Raw genomic sequence first — 17,680 nt, forward strand, 5'->3', positions numbered from 1 at the left:
CCTCCGATGTGTGTTGGTTCCGAAAGGTACATGGCGAGCTGCCTAGAGCTGCAGGCCCGGGGTGACCCTTCTGGTCTTGACACTGGCCATTTGGGTGCCGGCCCAAGGTCCCTGAAGTGGTCATGCCCCATGGCTGCTGGGGGTTCCCAGCTACCCCACAGTGTGCTGGACATCCTGGGGGGCAGGTAGCAGGTTAACAGCCTATGGCTTCGGGCATCTGTGTGCCTGAGGAGGTCGTGTGCCCACGAGTGGACAGCCAAGGCCCTGTGCGTCCCGGCGGGGAGGAGGAGGCGGCCACATGGTGTGTGTCTGAGGACACACCTGTCCCCCTGCCACCCTGCCCAGGTCACTCCCGGGGCTTGCTGTCATTACTCAGAAACATTGTTCTCTACTTTGGGAACTGCCTTCAGGCCCAGAAGCAGCCCCATTTCCTTTCCTCAGTGACAGTAAACCCATTTCCCAGGCTGACCGTGACTCCAAGCAGCCAGATGAGGTCTGGTGAGCACGATGGGGGCGGACAGGATGTTATCAGGCTGGAAAGCACCCAGTTAGGGCTCAGAGAGGGGTGATTATGACGTCAGGAGGGCAGTGCCTTTATTTGGCTCCTAAACAGGCTCTGAGCACCCCGTGTGGGTGCGTAGACGGCAGTGGAGGGGTGTGTGTGTGTGTGTATGCACGAGTGTGAATAAGAGCCGGTGGGCGGGGGAGGCTGCAGAGGACACCAGGCCCACGGGAGCGCCGGCACGTTCCGGGTTCGAAGGTGCCCGCTGTCCTGTGTATGTAGAAGGCAGGGTGGCCAGCTGGCAGAGGGGGAGAGCACGAGGGTGGGTGACCGGGCCGTTTCCAAAGCACAAGGTTTCACTGAGGGAAAAGGAGAGTGGGCCCGCGGGAGGGGCATCGTGGGGTCTCCGGTGGATTTCCCAGATAACTGTGGATGACCGCCCCCAAGAGGGCAGGGCTGCACCCTCCATGGCCCAGACACAGGAGAGCCCAGCACCACCTGACGCAGCGTGTCCTAGGACCCCGACACCAGAGACGGCCGTGTACGGGGAGCACCTGGGTCCAGACGCCCGGGCCTACAGTCAGGGGACTTGGTAAGGCGTAAATCATGCATAGGGCAGGTGACCCTGTTCCTGGTTGGTCTTCCCTGGTGGCACTGGTCACTCCAAATTCCCACCACTCCCCTCAGTGGTCCCACATCTACGCGCTTGTGTGCACGTGGCCGCCACACACCTGCTTCTCCTCCACAAGGCAGCCCAGCCCTGGACCTGGCCTGCCTGGATCTACACCGGGACCCTGCCCCATGTCACCCAGGACAGACAGACGGTGCTGCATTCACGGCCACCCAGACCCTGCTGGCAGAGGTCTGTCCCGATTGTGGGTGTCTTGCCCCTGGTGCATGTCCCTCGTGGGACCTGAGCCAGTGGGACAGCCAGGGGGACAGCCGCCGTGGGCTCTGGCAGAGGGAAGGGGGTACTCTGGGAATCCTCATGCCAGCTGTGGAACATTCTAGCCAGGAGTGAACCCATTGCCTCTGGTCACGGCGCACTGGCCGGGACAAGTCACCTGGCCCTGCTCCACCATGACGGGCTGGGAAGTACCCAGAAGGTAGACAGCCCAAGCCCCAGCCACTGCCCAGCCATGTGACTCCTGGCCAGGTGCGACTGCTGCAAATGTCACCGTGAGGAACAGGTGACAAAGCTCATTGCACTGCCTGGTTCTGACCCAAGACTGACCACGTCAGGCCAGATGGTCTCCAGGTCCAGAGTTCAGGGATTTTGTCACACGCTCTTGGCCCAAATGCAAGAGAGCAAACCTGTGAGACCGGGAGAGTGAGCCGGGCCAGAGAGGAAGCCCTCCTGGACCCTTGGAAGCCCTCTTGGACCCTAATCCCCGCTGACCTCAGGGAGTGGCCAACCCAGCAGATGGAGGTGAGGCCTGGGGACGAGAGGATGGGGAGCAGGGGGACCTGGACTGGGAAGCCCAGACAGGAAGGCAAACCAGGCTTGTCCCCAGGTGGGTGTGTTCTCGAAGGAGAAAGGTCTTGGGGACAGTAAGACACCCTGGGATGCATTTCCTCGTCGGGACAGTGGGAGAGCTGGGTGGTTGCTAATGGATCGCCCAAAGGACGGTCAAGAATCTTCCAGCCTTGTCGTGTGAAACCCCAAATCCGTATAAACAGCGTCTCCTTGGAACCCCCCCACTTTGGGGCTCAGGGGACACAGCATTGAAGGTCTGTTTGACTTTCTCACCTCCTCTTGACTTGCTCAGCACGGAGCCCCGGCAACTCGTGGGGCGTCTTTGAACCAGAGCCACGGCATCCTGGCTCAGTCACACGGACAGGCCTTTTCAAGCCAAACACGGAGCCGATGTCTGCACACAGCAGCTTCTGTTCTTTTGACTGAGTGGGCTCCGGGCCCGGCCCCGGCACTGCAAACTGGGTGCTCCGGGCAAGTGACTTCCTTCTCTGGACCCGCAGGCAGGGAACGGGGTGAAGTGCTGGCCGTGTCGGCTGCGTGGACCTGCCGTCAGAGCCTGGGGAGTTGGCGGGGGTGGGGAGGGGGTGTGGAGACCCGGGATGGTGCGGGCCAAGAAGGCCACCGCCCCCGCCACCCCCCCCCCCCCCGCCCCGTCCCTAGCTTCCTGAGGGCTGAGTTTCTCCTGAGAACACCCAGGTCTGTGAAGCAAGGGGCACCTGGCTGGGATGAGCCCCGTTTGGGGATCTGCTGCGTCCAGCCCCATCCTGGAGTAACGTGGCTAATGTAACAGTGGCATTGCCAGCTTCCTTTGCTAAGCCCCCCCCCCGCCCCAGAGGTGTCAGGACTGCAGCCCCAGTGGCCCACAGTGCTCTGCATCGGCCCTGTGAGCCGTTAGGACCGCACCCTAAGCATAGGGAAGAAAGGCAAGGGGTGCCTGGGTGGCTCAGTAGTTGAGCATCTGCCTTTGGCTAAGGTCATGTTCCTGCGGTCCCGGGATCGGGTCCCGCGTCGGGCTTCCTGCATGGAGCCTGCTTCTCCCTCTGCCTGTGTCTCTGCCTCTCTCTCCGTGTCTCTCATGAATAAATAAGTAAAATCTTAAAAAAAAAAAAAAAAAAAAGGCAACACAGGGCTTTAGCACCCAGCCCCTCGGCAGCTTTGTGAAAATAAACCGTGTTAAAACAACAGTGTAAATACTGTGTAACTTCCCTGATTATGATAAGCATTTAGAGGCTGGATGCCATATAAAGAAATCCAGATACCTGCTTATACCTGGTACTTACGTTCCGTTGAAATTTCATTATTATTAATAACTAACTAAACCTTAGTCTTAATTAGCTCCAGGACCATGTGCTGCTTTCAGGGGCGCCAGAGCCCCAGCAGAGCCCTGTCCATCCACACAGCTGCTGCAGAATTCCCAACTACCCCTCTCCCTCCAGAACTGCTGGTCTCAGACACCTGCCAGGAGGCCCCTGCTTCCTCAGATCCCCTATTCCCCATGTCTTCAGCTTGGGGTTACCCTGCGAGCTCTGTGCATAAACCAAAGGTCTTCTTTTATCTCGTTTTTTTTTTTTAAGATTTTATTTATTCATCAGAGACAGAGAGAGTCAGAGACACAGGCAGAGGGAGAAGCAGGCTCCCTGCAGGGAGCCCGATGTGGGACTCAATCCCAGGACCCTGGGGTCGCACCCTAAACCGAGGGCAGACGCTCAACTGCTGAACCACCCAGGCATCCCTCTCTTGGGTTTTCCAGCCTAGCCCTGCTCAAGTCAAATGGGGGTATTTCTGCCTCCCCTCCCCCATTTTAAAAGGTGGACCAAGACTCATCTTTCCTCTAATTGCTTCGTACAGTTTCTGACGTCCTCCCAACTACACGCCAATGACAAAAAGCCTTTACTCCTCGGCGTCCCAGGCCCACCCTGCAGGTGGGTGCAGCAGGCACACTGCGGGCGCCTTGCTGGCTCTATTCGTCCTTTCCTCCCCATTTCCCTTGGCATGTTCCTCCTACGTCTCTATTTAGTCTTGAGAGTGCAGAAAGAGATGTCTGTTCAACCAAATCTGAAACCTAGGGCGTCTGCTGAGAGCAGGCGGTCCCCGTGCCAGCACGCTGCCTCGGGAGGGGGGCGGCTTTACAAATGGGGGGCCTGGCCTCCCTGCACGTTGGGCAGACCCCGGGAGGTGTCCCCATCCGGGAGGGCCTGGGCTTTTGAGTGGACTGTAACCATGCTGGACCCTGAGCCTGGGACAGGGTGGCTCAGGTTCCTTGGGCACCAGCGGCCATCTCTAAACAGGCTCGTCGGCCACCTGGGGCCAGCGCTTCGGGGCAGCCGGGCTGACATCCCGCGCACACTCTTGACAGGTAGCAGCGCGTCCCCTCCCCAGCTAGAGCATAAGGCCCCGGGAGGCGGTGAGACTGCTTACTTTACAAGCCAGGCCCTATTGCTGTCTCTGACCGACAGGGAGCTTTCTTCTGGCCCAGGGCTGCAGGTGCACAGGGGGCCTGGCTTTCACCCCTGGGTCCAAGAACACGGCACCCATCTCTCAGGGCCAGACCCCAGCGGCAGCTGGGCCAGCCCTGGTTCTTCCTGAGGACAAGCTAAAGCATCCCTGTCACCTCCCAGAGCCTCAAGGAAATGGCTGGCTTCCGGAACCTTCTAGGGCCAGCCTCTGCCCGTCACTGAGACCTGTCTTCGGAGCAGCTGGGCGCAGAAATTATAGCTTCCTGGTGTCGACGGGCCCCATTCTGCACGGCAACACAACGTGTTCCTAATGACTGAATTGTTTATTTAATAAAGAAAGCACAACCATTTGGAGATTTAAATATAGCCTCCCAGAAATGCAGTGAGCTCAGCTCCCTAGGCCTGCCCTGCGCGGAGCATTCAGCATCGGCTCAGGGCGGAGGACACTGATGATGTGAGAGGCAAAAACTCACTTGCAGGTCCTGAATCAGAAGGGGAAGTTCAAAGGTGTGCGAGGATGCCTCTTTTTTGCTGCTCTCTGGGGACCCCCTGACCTGGAGCCCCCCGGGGACTGGCAAGGATGGATGCCATGGACGGTTTCTTGGGGACCAGAACATACATGGTCCCATCTGGGAGACTTTTTGCTCTAAATTGCAGTTAAAGCCAGTACACCCTAGGACTTTCCAAGCAAAGTGGCCCGCCCCTTCCCTGTCTTTCGGGGGGGGGGGGGGGGGCAGTAGTCAGGGCTTCACCGCCGGGGCATTCTAAGAGCAGAAGCCACGCTCCTGAAGAGTGGCCAGAAGACTCGCTATCCTCTCCCCCACGGCATGCCCAGGCCACCAGTAAAGACTAGGAGACAGTGGACAGTGTACAAGAGTTTATTTAAATGATATCTGAACTTAGTTCTATCATGTGGCGCCCACGTTACAAGTTCCATCTGGGTCCATTACAACTCTAACCCCCCCCTGAAAAAAAAAAACTTAAAAAAAAAGAAAATCCACAACTTTTTCCATGTCATTAAATATATTCATATATAATAACCATAATATATTAGTATGCATTGGAAAGAAACACTGACCCAAACAATATGTCATGGTCACAACTAAACATTTACAATTCTGAGCAAACAGAACTCAGAAACGCAGGAGGGAGCTGGGGTTGGGGGTGGGGGGGATGGAAGTGCCTTCGGGAGCAGAGAGACAAGATGTCTGATGACACAGGAGTGGGGCTGGCTTGGTTTTGGCCGGGGGCGAGGCCCCACAAGGACACACTTGGATACATACCCATAGGGTATGGCATGGCTTTGGCCATGAACCATGGCCCAGTGAGTCTAGGTTGTCCCCTCGCCAGTCTCTCCCCCGGGCGGGGGGTGGGGGGTGGGGGAGGACAGGGGGCTTCCTTTAAGTGTTGAGACCTTGACATTGTTGAGTTACCCAGAGAGACCGTTTCCTGATGGCCTGGGGTCTCCTTGATCTCAGCTTCATTCCAATCTGGGGGGAACCCGAGGAAGTCTGTACCCATTTCCTGCCTGCTCCTACGGAGGCAGAGCTCCAGGAGGACACGAGGGGCCTTGTGGCAGTCCCCAACCACCCTGGCTTGCACCCCAGGCGTCCCTCCCTCCCACCCCAAAATCTTTAGTGTTACTGTGTGTCAGTAAAGCAGGCACGGGGAGCAGGGGCCGGGGGCTACAGACCACCCAGCAGGTAAGCAAAAGGACAACTGGGCAATCTGTTTTCGTTTTAAAAACTAATCTGGTATGTTTTTCTTCGAACACCTACATATCACAACTCTGGTTAATACACTCTTCAAAATCAAAATCTAGGTCCATTTTACATCCTTTCCTAACTGTACAAACTGGAACACCTCCGTTCCTCCTTCCATCTCCTCCCAGGAGGGGGTGGGGCGGGCTGGAAGAGGGCACCTCGACTGCCGCCCCGGGGATGGGCCCTGGCTGCTGGGTCAGTCGGTGGCTGCCATCAGAGGAGTGGAGGGGCTGGGTCCTCCTCCAGAGGGGCGACGCAGGCTGGGATGACGGAGCTCCCAACAGTGTCCTCACCCCCGCCCCCCTCCACGGGTGGATGCGACAGCCCGCGGCCTCGGGGTGCTGAGCCGAGGCTGGAGGCTGGGGGCTGGCTGAATTTAAAGGAGGCATTGCTGCTTGGCAGGGCCGGGGTCCAGGGCCCAGGGGGCCCCGGAAACCCCCAGTGCCAGCCCCTCGCGGACGTGGGGGGACACTCGGACCCAGGAGGGCACAGCCCTTCTTGGTCGGGGTAAGGAAGCCAGGCCAGTGTGAGCAGAGGAGGCCCCAGCGGAGCGTGAGCGCAGGGTGCCTTCCGAGGACCGGGCTGGGCCTTCAGGGAGGCCTCGGGGATGCTAAGGTGCTCGGCAAACCTTGCCGGGCCTGAGGGGGCGCGCTCGCGGCAGTGCTCTCCGCTCCCTGCCCCCTCGGGCGGCTCTCCCAGTCTGTCCTGGAATCCTTCCAAACACCCCCAGGCGGACGTTTTAGGATTAGCCAAGGCCTGCCTCCCACCCGCGGGGGGTTTGCGCCCTGCCTCACCCACTCTGGCTGCCACCGCTGTAGATGTCGCGCCCACCTCACCCCCGCCACCCCCCCCACCGCGGTCCCCACCCTGACTCCTGTTCCCCAGGCCAGATGCAGCAACCAGGGCCGGGTCGCAGCCCGGAGCGCCCCCTGGAAGCCTCCCTAGGGAGCCGAGGGGCAGTGTGGCCAGAAGGCCCGGCTCTGGAGTCTGACCCAGTTCTGCTTCTTCCCTGCCCGTGACCTTGAGCACCTTGTGTCCCTGCTGGCGGCAAGTAGGGTGCGAATCCTTGTCTCGGGGCTGTCGTGAGGATAACGGGAGGTCATGTGGGTAAAGTGCCTGGCACAGAGCAGGTGCTCAACGGAAGGCGGCCTGCTGCGGGCTGGAGCCGGAGAGGCCGAGGGAAGCCAGGCCGCGAGGGACCAAGCTCCATCCTCGGCGACCCTCTGCAGCGGCCCGGCTGCGCGGGGAGTTTCCTGGCTGAGAGGGGAGCCAGGTCTCTAAGTCAGTGTGCCGGGTGGGTGTGCGGACGGGGCGAGGCCCCTGGGCAGTGCAGAGCTCCGAGGCGGGCGGCAAAGGGCCCCAAAGGTCTGGGGCTGCCTGTGGGGCGCCGGGGTCTCTAGAAAGCTTTGGAAAGGGGGGGCCTGGCCACACCAGGGGGCCACGGAAGGCCTCCGCGAGTAAAGGGGGGGCCAGAAAGGAGCCGGACGGGCTGCCCAGGCTAGACCACAAGAGCTGGAGGGGCGGGTGGGGGTGGCGCAGGGGGCACGCCCCAGGTTCCTTTCCCCAGGGACCCGGGACCTTGTGCACCGCCGGGGGTGACAAGCCCCTTCCCCCAGCCCGGCCCACCCGCCTGTGCAAACCTGCATTCCGTGCCGGGCCCTTCCCAGGAGCTGACGTCATTACACAAATAGTGTCACGGCCCCTTCCCCCTTCCCCTGGAAAATGTCATAAAGGGGCTGGTTCCAAGTTTCCAGAAAGGAAACTCTCTGGGAGGTTTTGCCCGCGCAGCGCCTCCTCGGACGGGCGGCTCCAGCGTGGGGCGGTGACCACCCGGCTGGGGCTGCTCAGGGGCGCCCCGGGGCCCCCTGCCCAGCGCGGCCCGGAAGCGGGGGGGGGGGGCGCCAAGCCCGGGCCGCGCTGCTCCGCCTCCAGGGACGGAGACTGGGACCCGCCCCCGAGACCCCCGGACCCGCGCAGCAGGCGGCGCGCTGGTGGGACGGGCCGGCCCTGCGGACGGGGTCACGGCCGAGGAGCCGCGTCCTCCCGGCGCCCCGCCCCCGGCCCCACCTGCGCGGCTCCGCGCCCCGCCCGCCCCGCCCCGCCCCTCCCGCCCCGGAGCGCGCTGCTCGGCCAGGAGCCCGTGAGGTAGCTAAGTCTCGTCCTCATCTCTCCCGCCCCGCGCGCGGCGGCCAGGGGGCGGGGCGGGGGCGGGGCCGGCGGGGCGGGGGCGGGGCCGCAGCCCGGAGCCCCGCCCTCTCCCCCGCCCGGCCCCGCCCTCCCGCCGCGGCCCCGCCCCGCCCCGCCGCCCGGCCCCGCCCACCCGGCGCCGCAGCCCCCGCGCTAGGCCTTCTTGCACTTGCCCTTCTTCTCGCGCTGCTGGAACTTGCGCAGCCGCCGCGCCCACGTGTCCCGCCACTGGATCACCAGGCTGCTCTTGTCCGCCACGATGCCGCTCTGGTCGGGCGAGTCCTCGGCGTTGCCCAGCAGCAGGTACTTCTTGAGGGGCTTGATTTTGGGGCACTTGCAGGCGATGTCCCGCGAGCGGATCCACAGGCTCTGGTCCCCGCGGCGGATGCGGCTCGTGCCCTGCTTGTACACGGAGATGATGTTCACCGTGAACTTCCACCAGTCCCCTGCCTTGTCCGCCTTCAGGATGTGGATCTGGACGGCTGCAAGGAAGCACAGGCGGGCGGGTGGGCCCCGGGCCGAGGAGTGCCGCCGGGCCACCCCCCGCCCAGGCTCCTGGGCCCAGGTGGGCCCCACCTGCTGGCCCCCACCTGCTGGCCCCCTGACCGCCGGGCGGCCCGTCTGATGGAGAAGGCACAGCTGGGAAGCGACGGTGCAGGGTACCCCACGAGGGCACCCGTGGGTGGTGCCCAGGCTGACCTGGGGAACCAACCCCACCTGCTGATACCTGGGCCGGGGCCACTGCTCCCACCAGCCTTGCCTCATGCCTTTGTTGAAGCTGCCACCCAGCACTGCCTTTGGAGACAAACCCCCCTCCCTCCTGATCCTCTCCAAATCCCCAGGCTGTTCCCCACCCCACCCCCCAGTTCTCTTCTGAGACTTCCCCTGGTGCAGGGTCTCTCCACTGGAGCCTGCAGCAGAATCCATGCCCCTGGGGTGGGGCGGACACATAGTGCTGGGCCTCCCCGCAGAGTTTCCGATTCAGCACATCTGGAATGGGCTCCCCAGAGTATGCCTCTCTCACAAATTCCCAGGTGGTGCTGCTGCTGCTCCTGGGAACACACTTTGAGAACCAGTGCCCTAGTCAATGTCAATATATGCTATCTCTGCAGGATATTAGGAAGGGTTTTAAAACGCTTTTTTAAGGATTTTATTTATTTATTCATGAAAGACACACAGAGAGGCAGAGACATCAGCAGAGGGAGAAGCAGGTTCCCTGTGGGGAGCCCAATGCAGGATCAATCCCGGGACCCCGGGATTACCCTCTGAGCCCAAAGTAGACGCTCAACCACTGAGCCATCCGGGTGCCCCTAAAATGCTTTTTAAAGAGAAAGGGGGAACCTTGCTCAAATAGGTTTGTGAAATTCTGGCTTAAACGAAGTCAAGAGGCTTCCTTATTGCAGGACTTTTCAGAGCCTTCAAGCTACAAACCATGCATGTGTATGCATGCATGTGAGCTTCCCAAACTACTCTGACTGCAGATCTCTTTGGTTAGCGCATCTCAAGGTAGCAGGGCCCCATGGGGTACCACTGGGGAAACTGCTGGGGTTGGGGGGAGACATAATCATTCCAGGGGATAAAAGGAGAGGTCTCTGCTGCACTGACAGATCAAGGAAAACTTGGTCATCTTCCCCCTCCCCAAGGTCAGATCAGGGCACATTCCCCTTGCTGAGCCCACCTGCCCCCGCCCCGCCCGCCCCCCCCACCAGACTGAAGACTGCCCTAGCAGATGAGCAGCCAGCTCGTCTCTCCAGATTACACCTGAAGAAAGTGAGACATGGGTCAGCCCAGCGGCTCTAGGAGTCCCGAGGACATGTCCCCAGGGCGTGTCGAGTGGTCATCACCTGCCCTCTTACAGCCCGGCTGGGGTGCCCATGCAGCCCAGCCTCTCTGAGGGTCTCTGGGGACCCACTCTGCTGCCTTCACTCCCAGGCCCCCCCTCCCATCCTGTCCCCACGCTTGGCCCAGGATGACGGGGAGGTTCAGGGATGGCGGGGCCCGGGGGGAGCGTCCCACACCATCCAGCTCATCCTTCTGGGGTGAGGCAAGTGGCAGATTTTCCCATATTTGATTTCAGCTGTTCTTGGGCATCGTCAACTTTGCACTCCAGTCGGAGAGCTCCAAAGAATGGCTGCCATGGCAACCGTTTCCATGTTTTTGTCACCAAGGGACTCAACACTCAGTGTGAACTCCGAGGTGGGGTGGGGAGCCCTCCAGCCCGCAGAAGTGGCCGGGCTGTGTGTTTGACTGTGCACATGGAGGTCACCGTGGTAACTGAGTGCCCCTCCGCTAAGCGACGGGGGAGCCAGCGTCCCTGGGAACCCCGGTTTCCTCTCCTCGCGGCTGAGCTGAATGCACAATGAGGCTCCATCGGGATGCCACCGTTTTCCCTGGGTGGCATCTTAGACCCCTGGTCCCCAGCCACAGTGCCGGGGTGGGCAGGGGGTGGCCTGGCAAGGATGCCTCAGAAAGTGCCTGTGGATGGGGACTCCGGGGGCTGTGACCCCGGGCACCGAGCATCTAGTGGCGCTACAGGCCACACTGCGGCTCTCGGCCCTGGACTCATCGGATGAAGTGCCAACCATCCTCCAGGAGCTCAGAATGCGACCATATTCGGAGATGGGGTCTTAACAGAGCTGATTAAGTTAAAGAGGCAGTAATACGGGGGAGCCTAATCCAATGCAACTGGTGTCCTTGTGAGAAGAGCAAAGCAGGACAGACACGGAGGGAGGCCTGCAGGCCAAGGAGAGGCCTCAGCAGGAGCCACCGTGTGGACGCCTTGGTCGCCGACTTCGGCCTCCAGAATCGTGAGACAATAAATTTCTGTTGGTGAAGCCCCCAGTCCGTGATGCTTGGTTCAGGCAGCCGGAGCAAACTCGTTCTTTTGGGGGGAGGGGTGCTCGGGATCTTGGGCGGGGTGCAGAGCCAGGTGAGAGGGCTCACCTGGTGAGGTGGCCCAGGTGTGCTGGGAAGCGGCCAGAGAGAGCTGCCCGAGTGGTCGGGCCCCGGGCTGGCCCCTCAGAGGAGCTGCGAGAATGTGGTCCTTCCCACAGGGGGGACCGGGGACCCCAGCCCCACCTTCCCTGGTCTGAACGTTCTCCCCTGAAGGAATGCCCTGGAACAGCAGGCAGGACATCCAAAGCAGCTCCCCCCGCCGTCACCACTACCTGCCCCTCACCACCACCTGCCCCGGCCGGGCCTCTTCCCCAGGCCCTGCTAGCACAGGCCTGGAGCGCATCCGCTCAACACAGAGGATGCAGCCCAAAGGGGTACCCACCCCTGACCCCATGCTGTCCCCGGGAATCCAGAGGCCACAGCAGCAGGCCCTGGTCCACTGGCCACAAAGCAGCGGCCTGTGTCCTCTGTCCACGCCAGCTGCTCCCAGCAGCTCCCTGGCCTTGGAGCGGGGACGGCCCAGGCGGGGAAGGGGCAGGGGAGGGTGGCGGGAGAATTCATGTGATTATGCTGGAAAAAATCCCCAGTTCCGCTGCCCTTGGCAACGCCTCCGCACATTACACAGCCCACCAAGTATGAGCTGCACACGCAGCACACAGGCCAGGTCCCCGCCGCGCGCACAGCTGAAAATATTCAAACTACACACTGAACAGTGACCTCAGGCAGACGCAGGCCGCACGCTCAGGGGAGCGGCCCCGGCACACGGCGCAGCGCCCGCCCCGCGCCGCCGCCCGCCTGCTGGCCCGGAGCCCGGAACGACTGGGGGCGCCTGGGGGGCCGTGGCCCACGGTGGCCACAGGCAGCTCTGCCCGTCCGAGCACCAGGAGCCCCGAGGGTGTGTCCCCGGCACCCACACGACAGTCAACACCAGGCCACTTAGCCTCAGCCCTCAGGATGCCTGGGCCGCCCCATCTGTGCACCCGTGTCCTAGACTGACCCCCAGGAACACGGGGACCCGTGAGGCCCCCGACCCTGCAGTCAGAAACGAGGGAGATGAGCTGACCCTTGGGAGGGCAGCCTGGCAGGTCCCCGCGCAAAGCCAGAGGGGGGCCTTCTCCGGCGCAGAGACGAGGCAGTGGCTGAGCCAGGGCAGCCTGGCCCCCTCGGAGTGATAAGCGGCTGCGTCTCGGGGTCCACACTGCGAATGCCCTTCCTTACACTGAGCCCTGGCTCACCCCCCACCCGAAAAAAACAATATGAGGACTCAAGATGCAGGAGAGCAGCTTGCCTGGCGCCTGGGGCCCTCTCTCCACACGGACAGAAGCAGGCATCAGGGTGTGGGGACTGGAGCCCACCAGGCAGGATGGGTGAGGTCAGCTCTGGAAAGCCCAGCCGGGCTGGGGGACCCCTGGGTGCCCCCGAGCAAGCTGCAGGGGAGCGCGTCCCTGGAAAGGAGCAGGTGGCTGAGCAAAAGCAAGGGGAGAGCTCCTGCCTTCCGGGAAGCAAGGTCCTAGGGGCCAGGCGGCACTGTGTCCCCGGCCTTGGAGTCCCCACATGTGTCGCCAGCTGATGAGCTCTGAAGGCAAGGCCATAGGCAGGGCAGGGCAGCAGCCACCCCTCAAGAGCAATTCTGGGGCTCACAGGCAGGCCTTGGCAGCCACCCGGGCAGGGCCGTGACGACTGACTTCGAATCCCAGGCTGCTGCTGGGCCTGCAGGGCGTGGGGGGCACGTACCTCTCCATCCCTGCCTCCACACAGGCCAGAAGGGGACTGAGGGCCAGGCCCACGGGGGCCGCAGTCAGCGAGAGCGGCCTGGGCCAGGGCTGGGCTGGACTGGCCAAGGGGGGGGGACTCGAAGGCAGCCCCAGGGCGGGCTGGGTGCCTTGGCCTGTGCTGGGGGTCCTCTCCGCCACTGAGTGTGCAAGACCGCACACGTGTCCTACAGGAGCAGACCCTGGCCATCCCTTCCACGGTGCCTCAACTGTACTGGGTCCCAGCACTGGGCTTCCTCCAAAGGGGCCACAGCAGGCAGCCCTGTTCTGGGTCGGGAGCCCCCGTTCATCCCGAGCCCCCCTCCCAGCTCCGGCCCTGGCACAGCCAACTCGGAGCCTGTCAGCTCTGGGCCCCCAGAGGACCTGGGACCGCCTCCTCCCTGGACAGGACGTAGCTCCATCCCCCCACCCCGCCCCGCCCATGTAGGGGTTGGGGACTTCCTGCTGCAATCCAAGGGCCCAGCCTGGGCTAAGTTCTAGGAAAGCTGTTTGCACAGCGAAGAGTATACAGTTGTTGCTCATTCATCCTCGGGCTTGGCCCTGACACACCCTGCCTGCCGGGCCCAAGTCGGGGGGGGGGGGGGGGGGGGGGGGGGCTGGCACAGGCCCCGGTGGGGAGCTGGGGAGTGGGCGGTGGGAAGCCGGGGAGTGGGGCCACCAGCCATCTTCCTCCTCCCACAAGCACAAGCCTGGAGCCCTGGGAGGGATGACACCTCAGCGGGGAGGCTTCCTGCCGCCTGGAGGGCCCAGGATTTATGGGCCGCTCAGGGGGGGTCCCCAAGGGCTTCCCAGCAGCCACCCCTTCCAGGAGGCTTGGGTGGCCAGCCCCAGGTGTCCCCCCCTGTCACCCCCAGCCACACCTTCCTATTGGGCCAGTCCAGCCGGGGAAGGCTTGTCATCCGTCTGCCTCGGAGGCTGCGGCCAGGGCGAACGGGGGAAGACGCTGACCCCAGAGAAACCCTTAAAACCATGCAGCCCCATAAATTTCCCTATATAGCAAGTGTGTCGTGAGCTGCAGCTGCTTTCATAAAATGCAGCTCTGACCACGTGTTTCCCAGGCCCCCGCGAAGGTGAGAAAGCACGGGGCCCGGCCGCGTCTTGTTCCCGGAGGTGCTGACCTGCCTGCCAGCCAGGGGGGCGTCAGGCGGGACCCCCGCACCCACGATGACATGTCCCGGCTGGTGGTGAGCTGGAGGCCAGTGGGGGCCACACCAGGCCGTCAGCCACAGCCATCCCCCCAGCAGGAGTCCTCGGGAGTCCCCGGGGCTACCACTGCCTGCCACACATGTGCAGGTCCCACCTCAGACCTTGACTAAGGTGGGGACATCCCTCCCGAGGGTCCCTCCTTTCTCATTCTCAACAAAGGTTTGCTTCTCTCTCTCTCTCTCAGAACTAAGAGCAATGGGAACGCTGCCTCGGTTTCCCCATGGGGCCATAGCGCTGAGGCTCTGTTCTTGGGAGGGGATGTTGGGAAGTCTGGGAATCGGGGAGTCTTGCTCTGGGGAAGACATGAGCCCTGTTCACTGGGAGCCGGGCCAGTCTGGACCACCCGCCCCAGCTTCACAAGTCAGAAGGGCTCAGGGGCCTGGCCACTGTGCGTGGCCCGAGGCTCGGGCAGGAGAGGGGACGTGGCCCTGCCTGCACAGTGGGGTGCCCTCACCCCGCCCCCCCCCCCCCCCGGCTGCTCTCTTCCTCAAAGGAGCCAAAGGGAGAGAGGGACCCCCTCCCAACAGGAGGAGCGGAGACAGCCCGGCTGGTCCCTGGCCCCCCAGCCCAGGAGCGGCCAAAGAGGCCAGAGGGTCCCCCAGAGGATGTGACGCATCCACTAGCAAACCTGCCTCCCAGCCCCCTGGAGGGTCCTGCAAGGGCTGCCACCCCGGGCCCCTGTGCCAGCGGGGTAGTGGCCTCCGAGGGAAGGAAGGCTCGGCCCCAGTCCAGGGCTCACATCACCCCCAGGTCCCTCCAGGACACGTGGCCTCCGAGGCTCACAAAAAGCTCCTGGCTGCAAACTTACACGCGGTCCCCAGCAAGGATGTGGCCCTCTGAGAGGTCCCTGCGCAGCCCGCAGTCCAGTCCCCATGAAGGCCACTGCCTCCAGGAAGCCCCCTCACAGGACCAGGACAGGCAGCCTGTCCCTCCTCAGGTGAAGCCCCTGAGAGAGGAGGCTGGCAGCTACTGGTCTTCTGAGCACGCTCTGCACACCACGCTCTGCACACCTCCCTCTGCACACCACGCTCTGCACACTGTGCTCAGCTCCAGCTTCCAAAGGTCAACGCTCATCCACAGTGGAACCTGCTTCTCCAAGGAGCCCAGGAGCAAGGGCCTCAGGCCCAGAAATAGGAACCAAGTGGGATCCAGACCACAGCAGCAGAGTCCTGGGGGTGCTCCTTCGTCAGCCGCATTCCCCTGGGGGATCGAGCAGGTACCAGCGAGCACTGGACGGGTGTTCCTGGCCCCGCCTCACCTCCCGCAGCTCTGCAGCTGGAGAGTGTGGTGCCCTCAGGTCTGGTGGCTGGACCATCGGAGGTGGGGTGGGGTGTGCGTGTGTCCCTCTCTCCCATCCTGGCCAAGGCATGGGGCCGGGAGCCCCAGGAACAGTGAAACAGGGTGCTGGGCTCTGATCCCAATGCAGGGGCAGGGGCAGGACCCACCAGACCACCCCGCAGGGGGACATGCCCATCTGAGCTGTGACAGAAATGCTCTGTGATGCTGGGGCTGGGCCCCCGGGGAGCACAGAGAACAAGAGCTGCCCATGGTGGCCAAAGCAGCCTGGGTCCCCAGCACCAGGTACCCAGCTCCCCAGGCACCTTGGACAGGTCCCTGCCCCCACCCCTCCAAGCCTCCCGTTCCCATCTGCCAAATGGGACGAGCCCCTTCCCAGCCCCTCAGAGCCGCCCCTCCCACCCCCCCAGCGGCCCAGAGGCACAGGCTCTGGGGCTCCCCTGTCTGCGGGGTCAGGAAGGGTGGCGGGCGGCCGGGGCAGCACCCTGCAGGATGGAGGGCTTTCCTGTCAAGCCGTCCCGGGGGCCCCTGGGCACTCCCCGTCCAGCCTGGTGGTCACCCGTACTCCGCGACCTCAGCCTGACTCGCCGCGGACCCAGCTCCACATCTGGCCTCCATATGGGGCTGGCACTGTGGGGTGGGGGGGGAGGGGAGGTCACATCTGGCCGGGGGAAATCGGAGGACCCCCCCCACCAGGGGGCCAGTGACTGCCCCCTCCAGGGAAGGGTCAGCGAGCCTCTGAAACACCAGGCCACGTGCTGCTGGCTGGTCTGCGCCCCGCTCCCTGGGGCTGCAGGGGTGGCTGGGGTGGGGATGGCGTCCCTGCAGGGTGAATGGCGGCGGGGGGGGGCGGCACCCACCAGCTTCGGGCTCTCCAGGCAGCCCTCCCTTTGGGGAACCGCCCCCAGGGATGGGGCACATCCGTACCCACACCCAAGCCCCATGATCGCAGCGTGGGGTGGACTCAGGCGCTTTGTCCCCCCGCAGGGTCCATAAGCAACCTGTCAGGTTCTCTGCTCTCAGCGGGCTTGACCCCCCTCGATGGGGAGCAGCTGTTGAACTCAAGGTCAAGAAAAGGAAGGGGAGGGGGTGTCAGGAGGTGAGAGGCCCGAGATCCCTGCGGCGGGAGCATCCGATTTGCAGCCTGAGCCACTGGACGAGCGCGGGGCAAGCGCCAGGCCGGGTCACACCGTCCTCACCACCGTGCTCGGCGGGCCCTACGCCACCGGTGTCACCCCCATACCCGCCCCTCATCATGATCGGCCGTGACCTTCCCCCGCGACACGCCCATGCCCACCGCCGGCACCCCCCACCCGGTCCCGGCCACAGCGTCCCCCACGTTGGCTCTATCATCTCTAAGAGTCACCCCAACACCGTGGTGACCACTCCTGCTGGCTCCCCCAGGAGATGTGTCTGGTTCACCAGGAACGGGGAGTCAAGGGTCCCGGGGTGGCAGTGCGGGGGGACCCGTTCCTGTGCCTTCTAAGGGCCCGCTGTGCCCACCATGTGCCACCAGGGGCTCGGGGCCTGGGAGGCATCGGGGGAGCAGAAGCCTCTTGGGGCTTGGGAGTCGGCCGGGAGCCACGTTATCTTATTGTGTCTTAGCCTGTGGTGGGCGGGGAATAAAGCCCCATCGCAGGTGCCGTGTGGATTCCAGGGGACGGGAGTGCGGGTGCCTCGAGGGCTCCCGGCACCCCAGGAGGTTCCGGGGAACATGGGGACATGCTGAAGAGAATCGGGGCCTGAGAAAGCAGGAGCACAGACACGTGCACGTGCACACACACCCTAACGAGCCCCGTCTCTCCCCGCAGATGCCAGCAGAGTCCCCCCCTTGAGTGGTACCCCAGAAATGCTCCTTGCAGGATCTCAGGGGGAAGGCTTGACACAAATCATCCTGTGAAAGGCATTTTGATTTTTCCATCCCGCAGTGCCAAAATGTCTTTCAACAAAAGGGGTGACTAATAAACATTTCTGGGAATGAATAATTTTTCCAAGAACTGGCAAAAGTGAGATGATCTCACCTTTCAGAATGTGAGCTGTCTCCGCCCCCCCCCACCCCCCACCCCGATCCCACTTTCGGATCCCAGGGAGAAGGCAGCACCCGGGCCCCCCTCGGGCCACCGCGC

At 63.1% G+C, this 17,680-nt stretch overlaps 1 protein-coding gene and 1 long non-coding RNA gene across 2 annotated transcripts in view; one reads left to right on the forward strand and one right to left on the reverse strand.

The window, feature by feature from the left end:
- Positions 1-3,588: 3,588 nt before the first annotated feature.
- LOC144310942 (uncharacterized) lies at positions 3,589-4,783 on the forward strand. The gene is made up of 2 exons (XR_013376603.1): positions 3,589-3,901; positions 4,456-4,783. It is a non-coding gene; the product is annotated as an uncharacterized LOC144310942 (long non-coding RNA).
- Positions 4,784-8,491: 3,708 nt separating this feature from the next.
- The window catches only part of NTN1 (netrin 1), a 171,236-nt gene continuing 162,047 nt past the window's right edge, over positions 8,492-17,680 (reverse strand). Inside the window, exon 7 of the mRNA XM_077892661.1 lies at positions 8,492-8,867. Coding sequence (XP_077748787.1) covers positions 8,539-8,867 — 329 coding nt within the window. The 3' untranslated portion in view covers positions 8,492-8,538. The remainder of the gene's footprint in view (positions 8,868-17,680) is intronic.

The sequence above is a fragment of the Canis aureus genome, chromosome 3 (genome assembly GCF_053574225.1).
Source record: "Canis aureus isolate CA01 chromosome 3, VMU_Caureus_v.1.0, whole genome shotgun sequence".
NCBI lineage: Eukaryota > Metazoa > Chordata > Mammalia > Carnivora > Canidae > Canis > Canis aureus.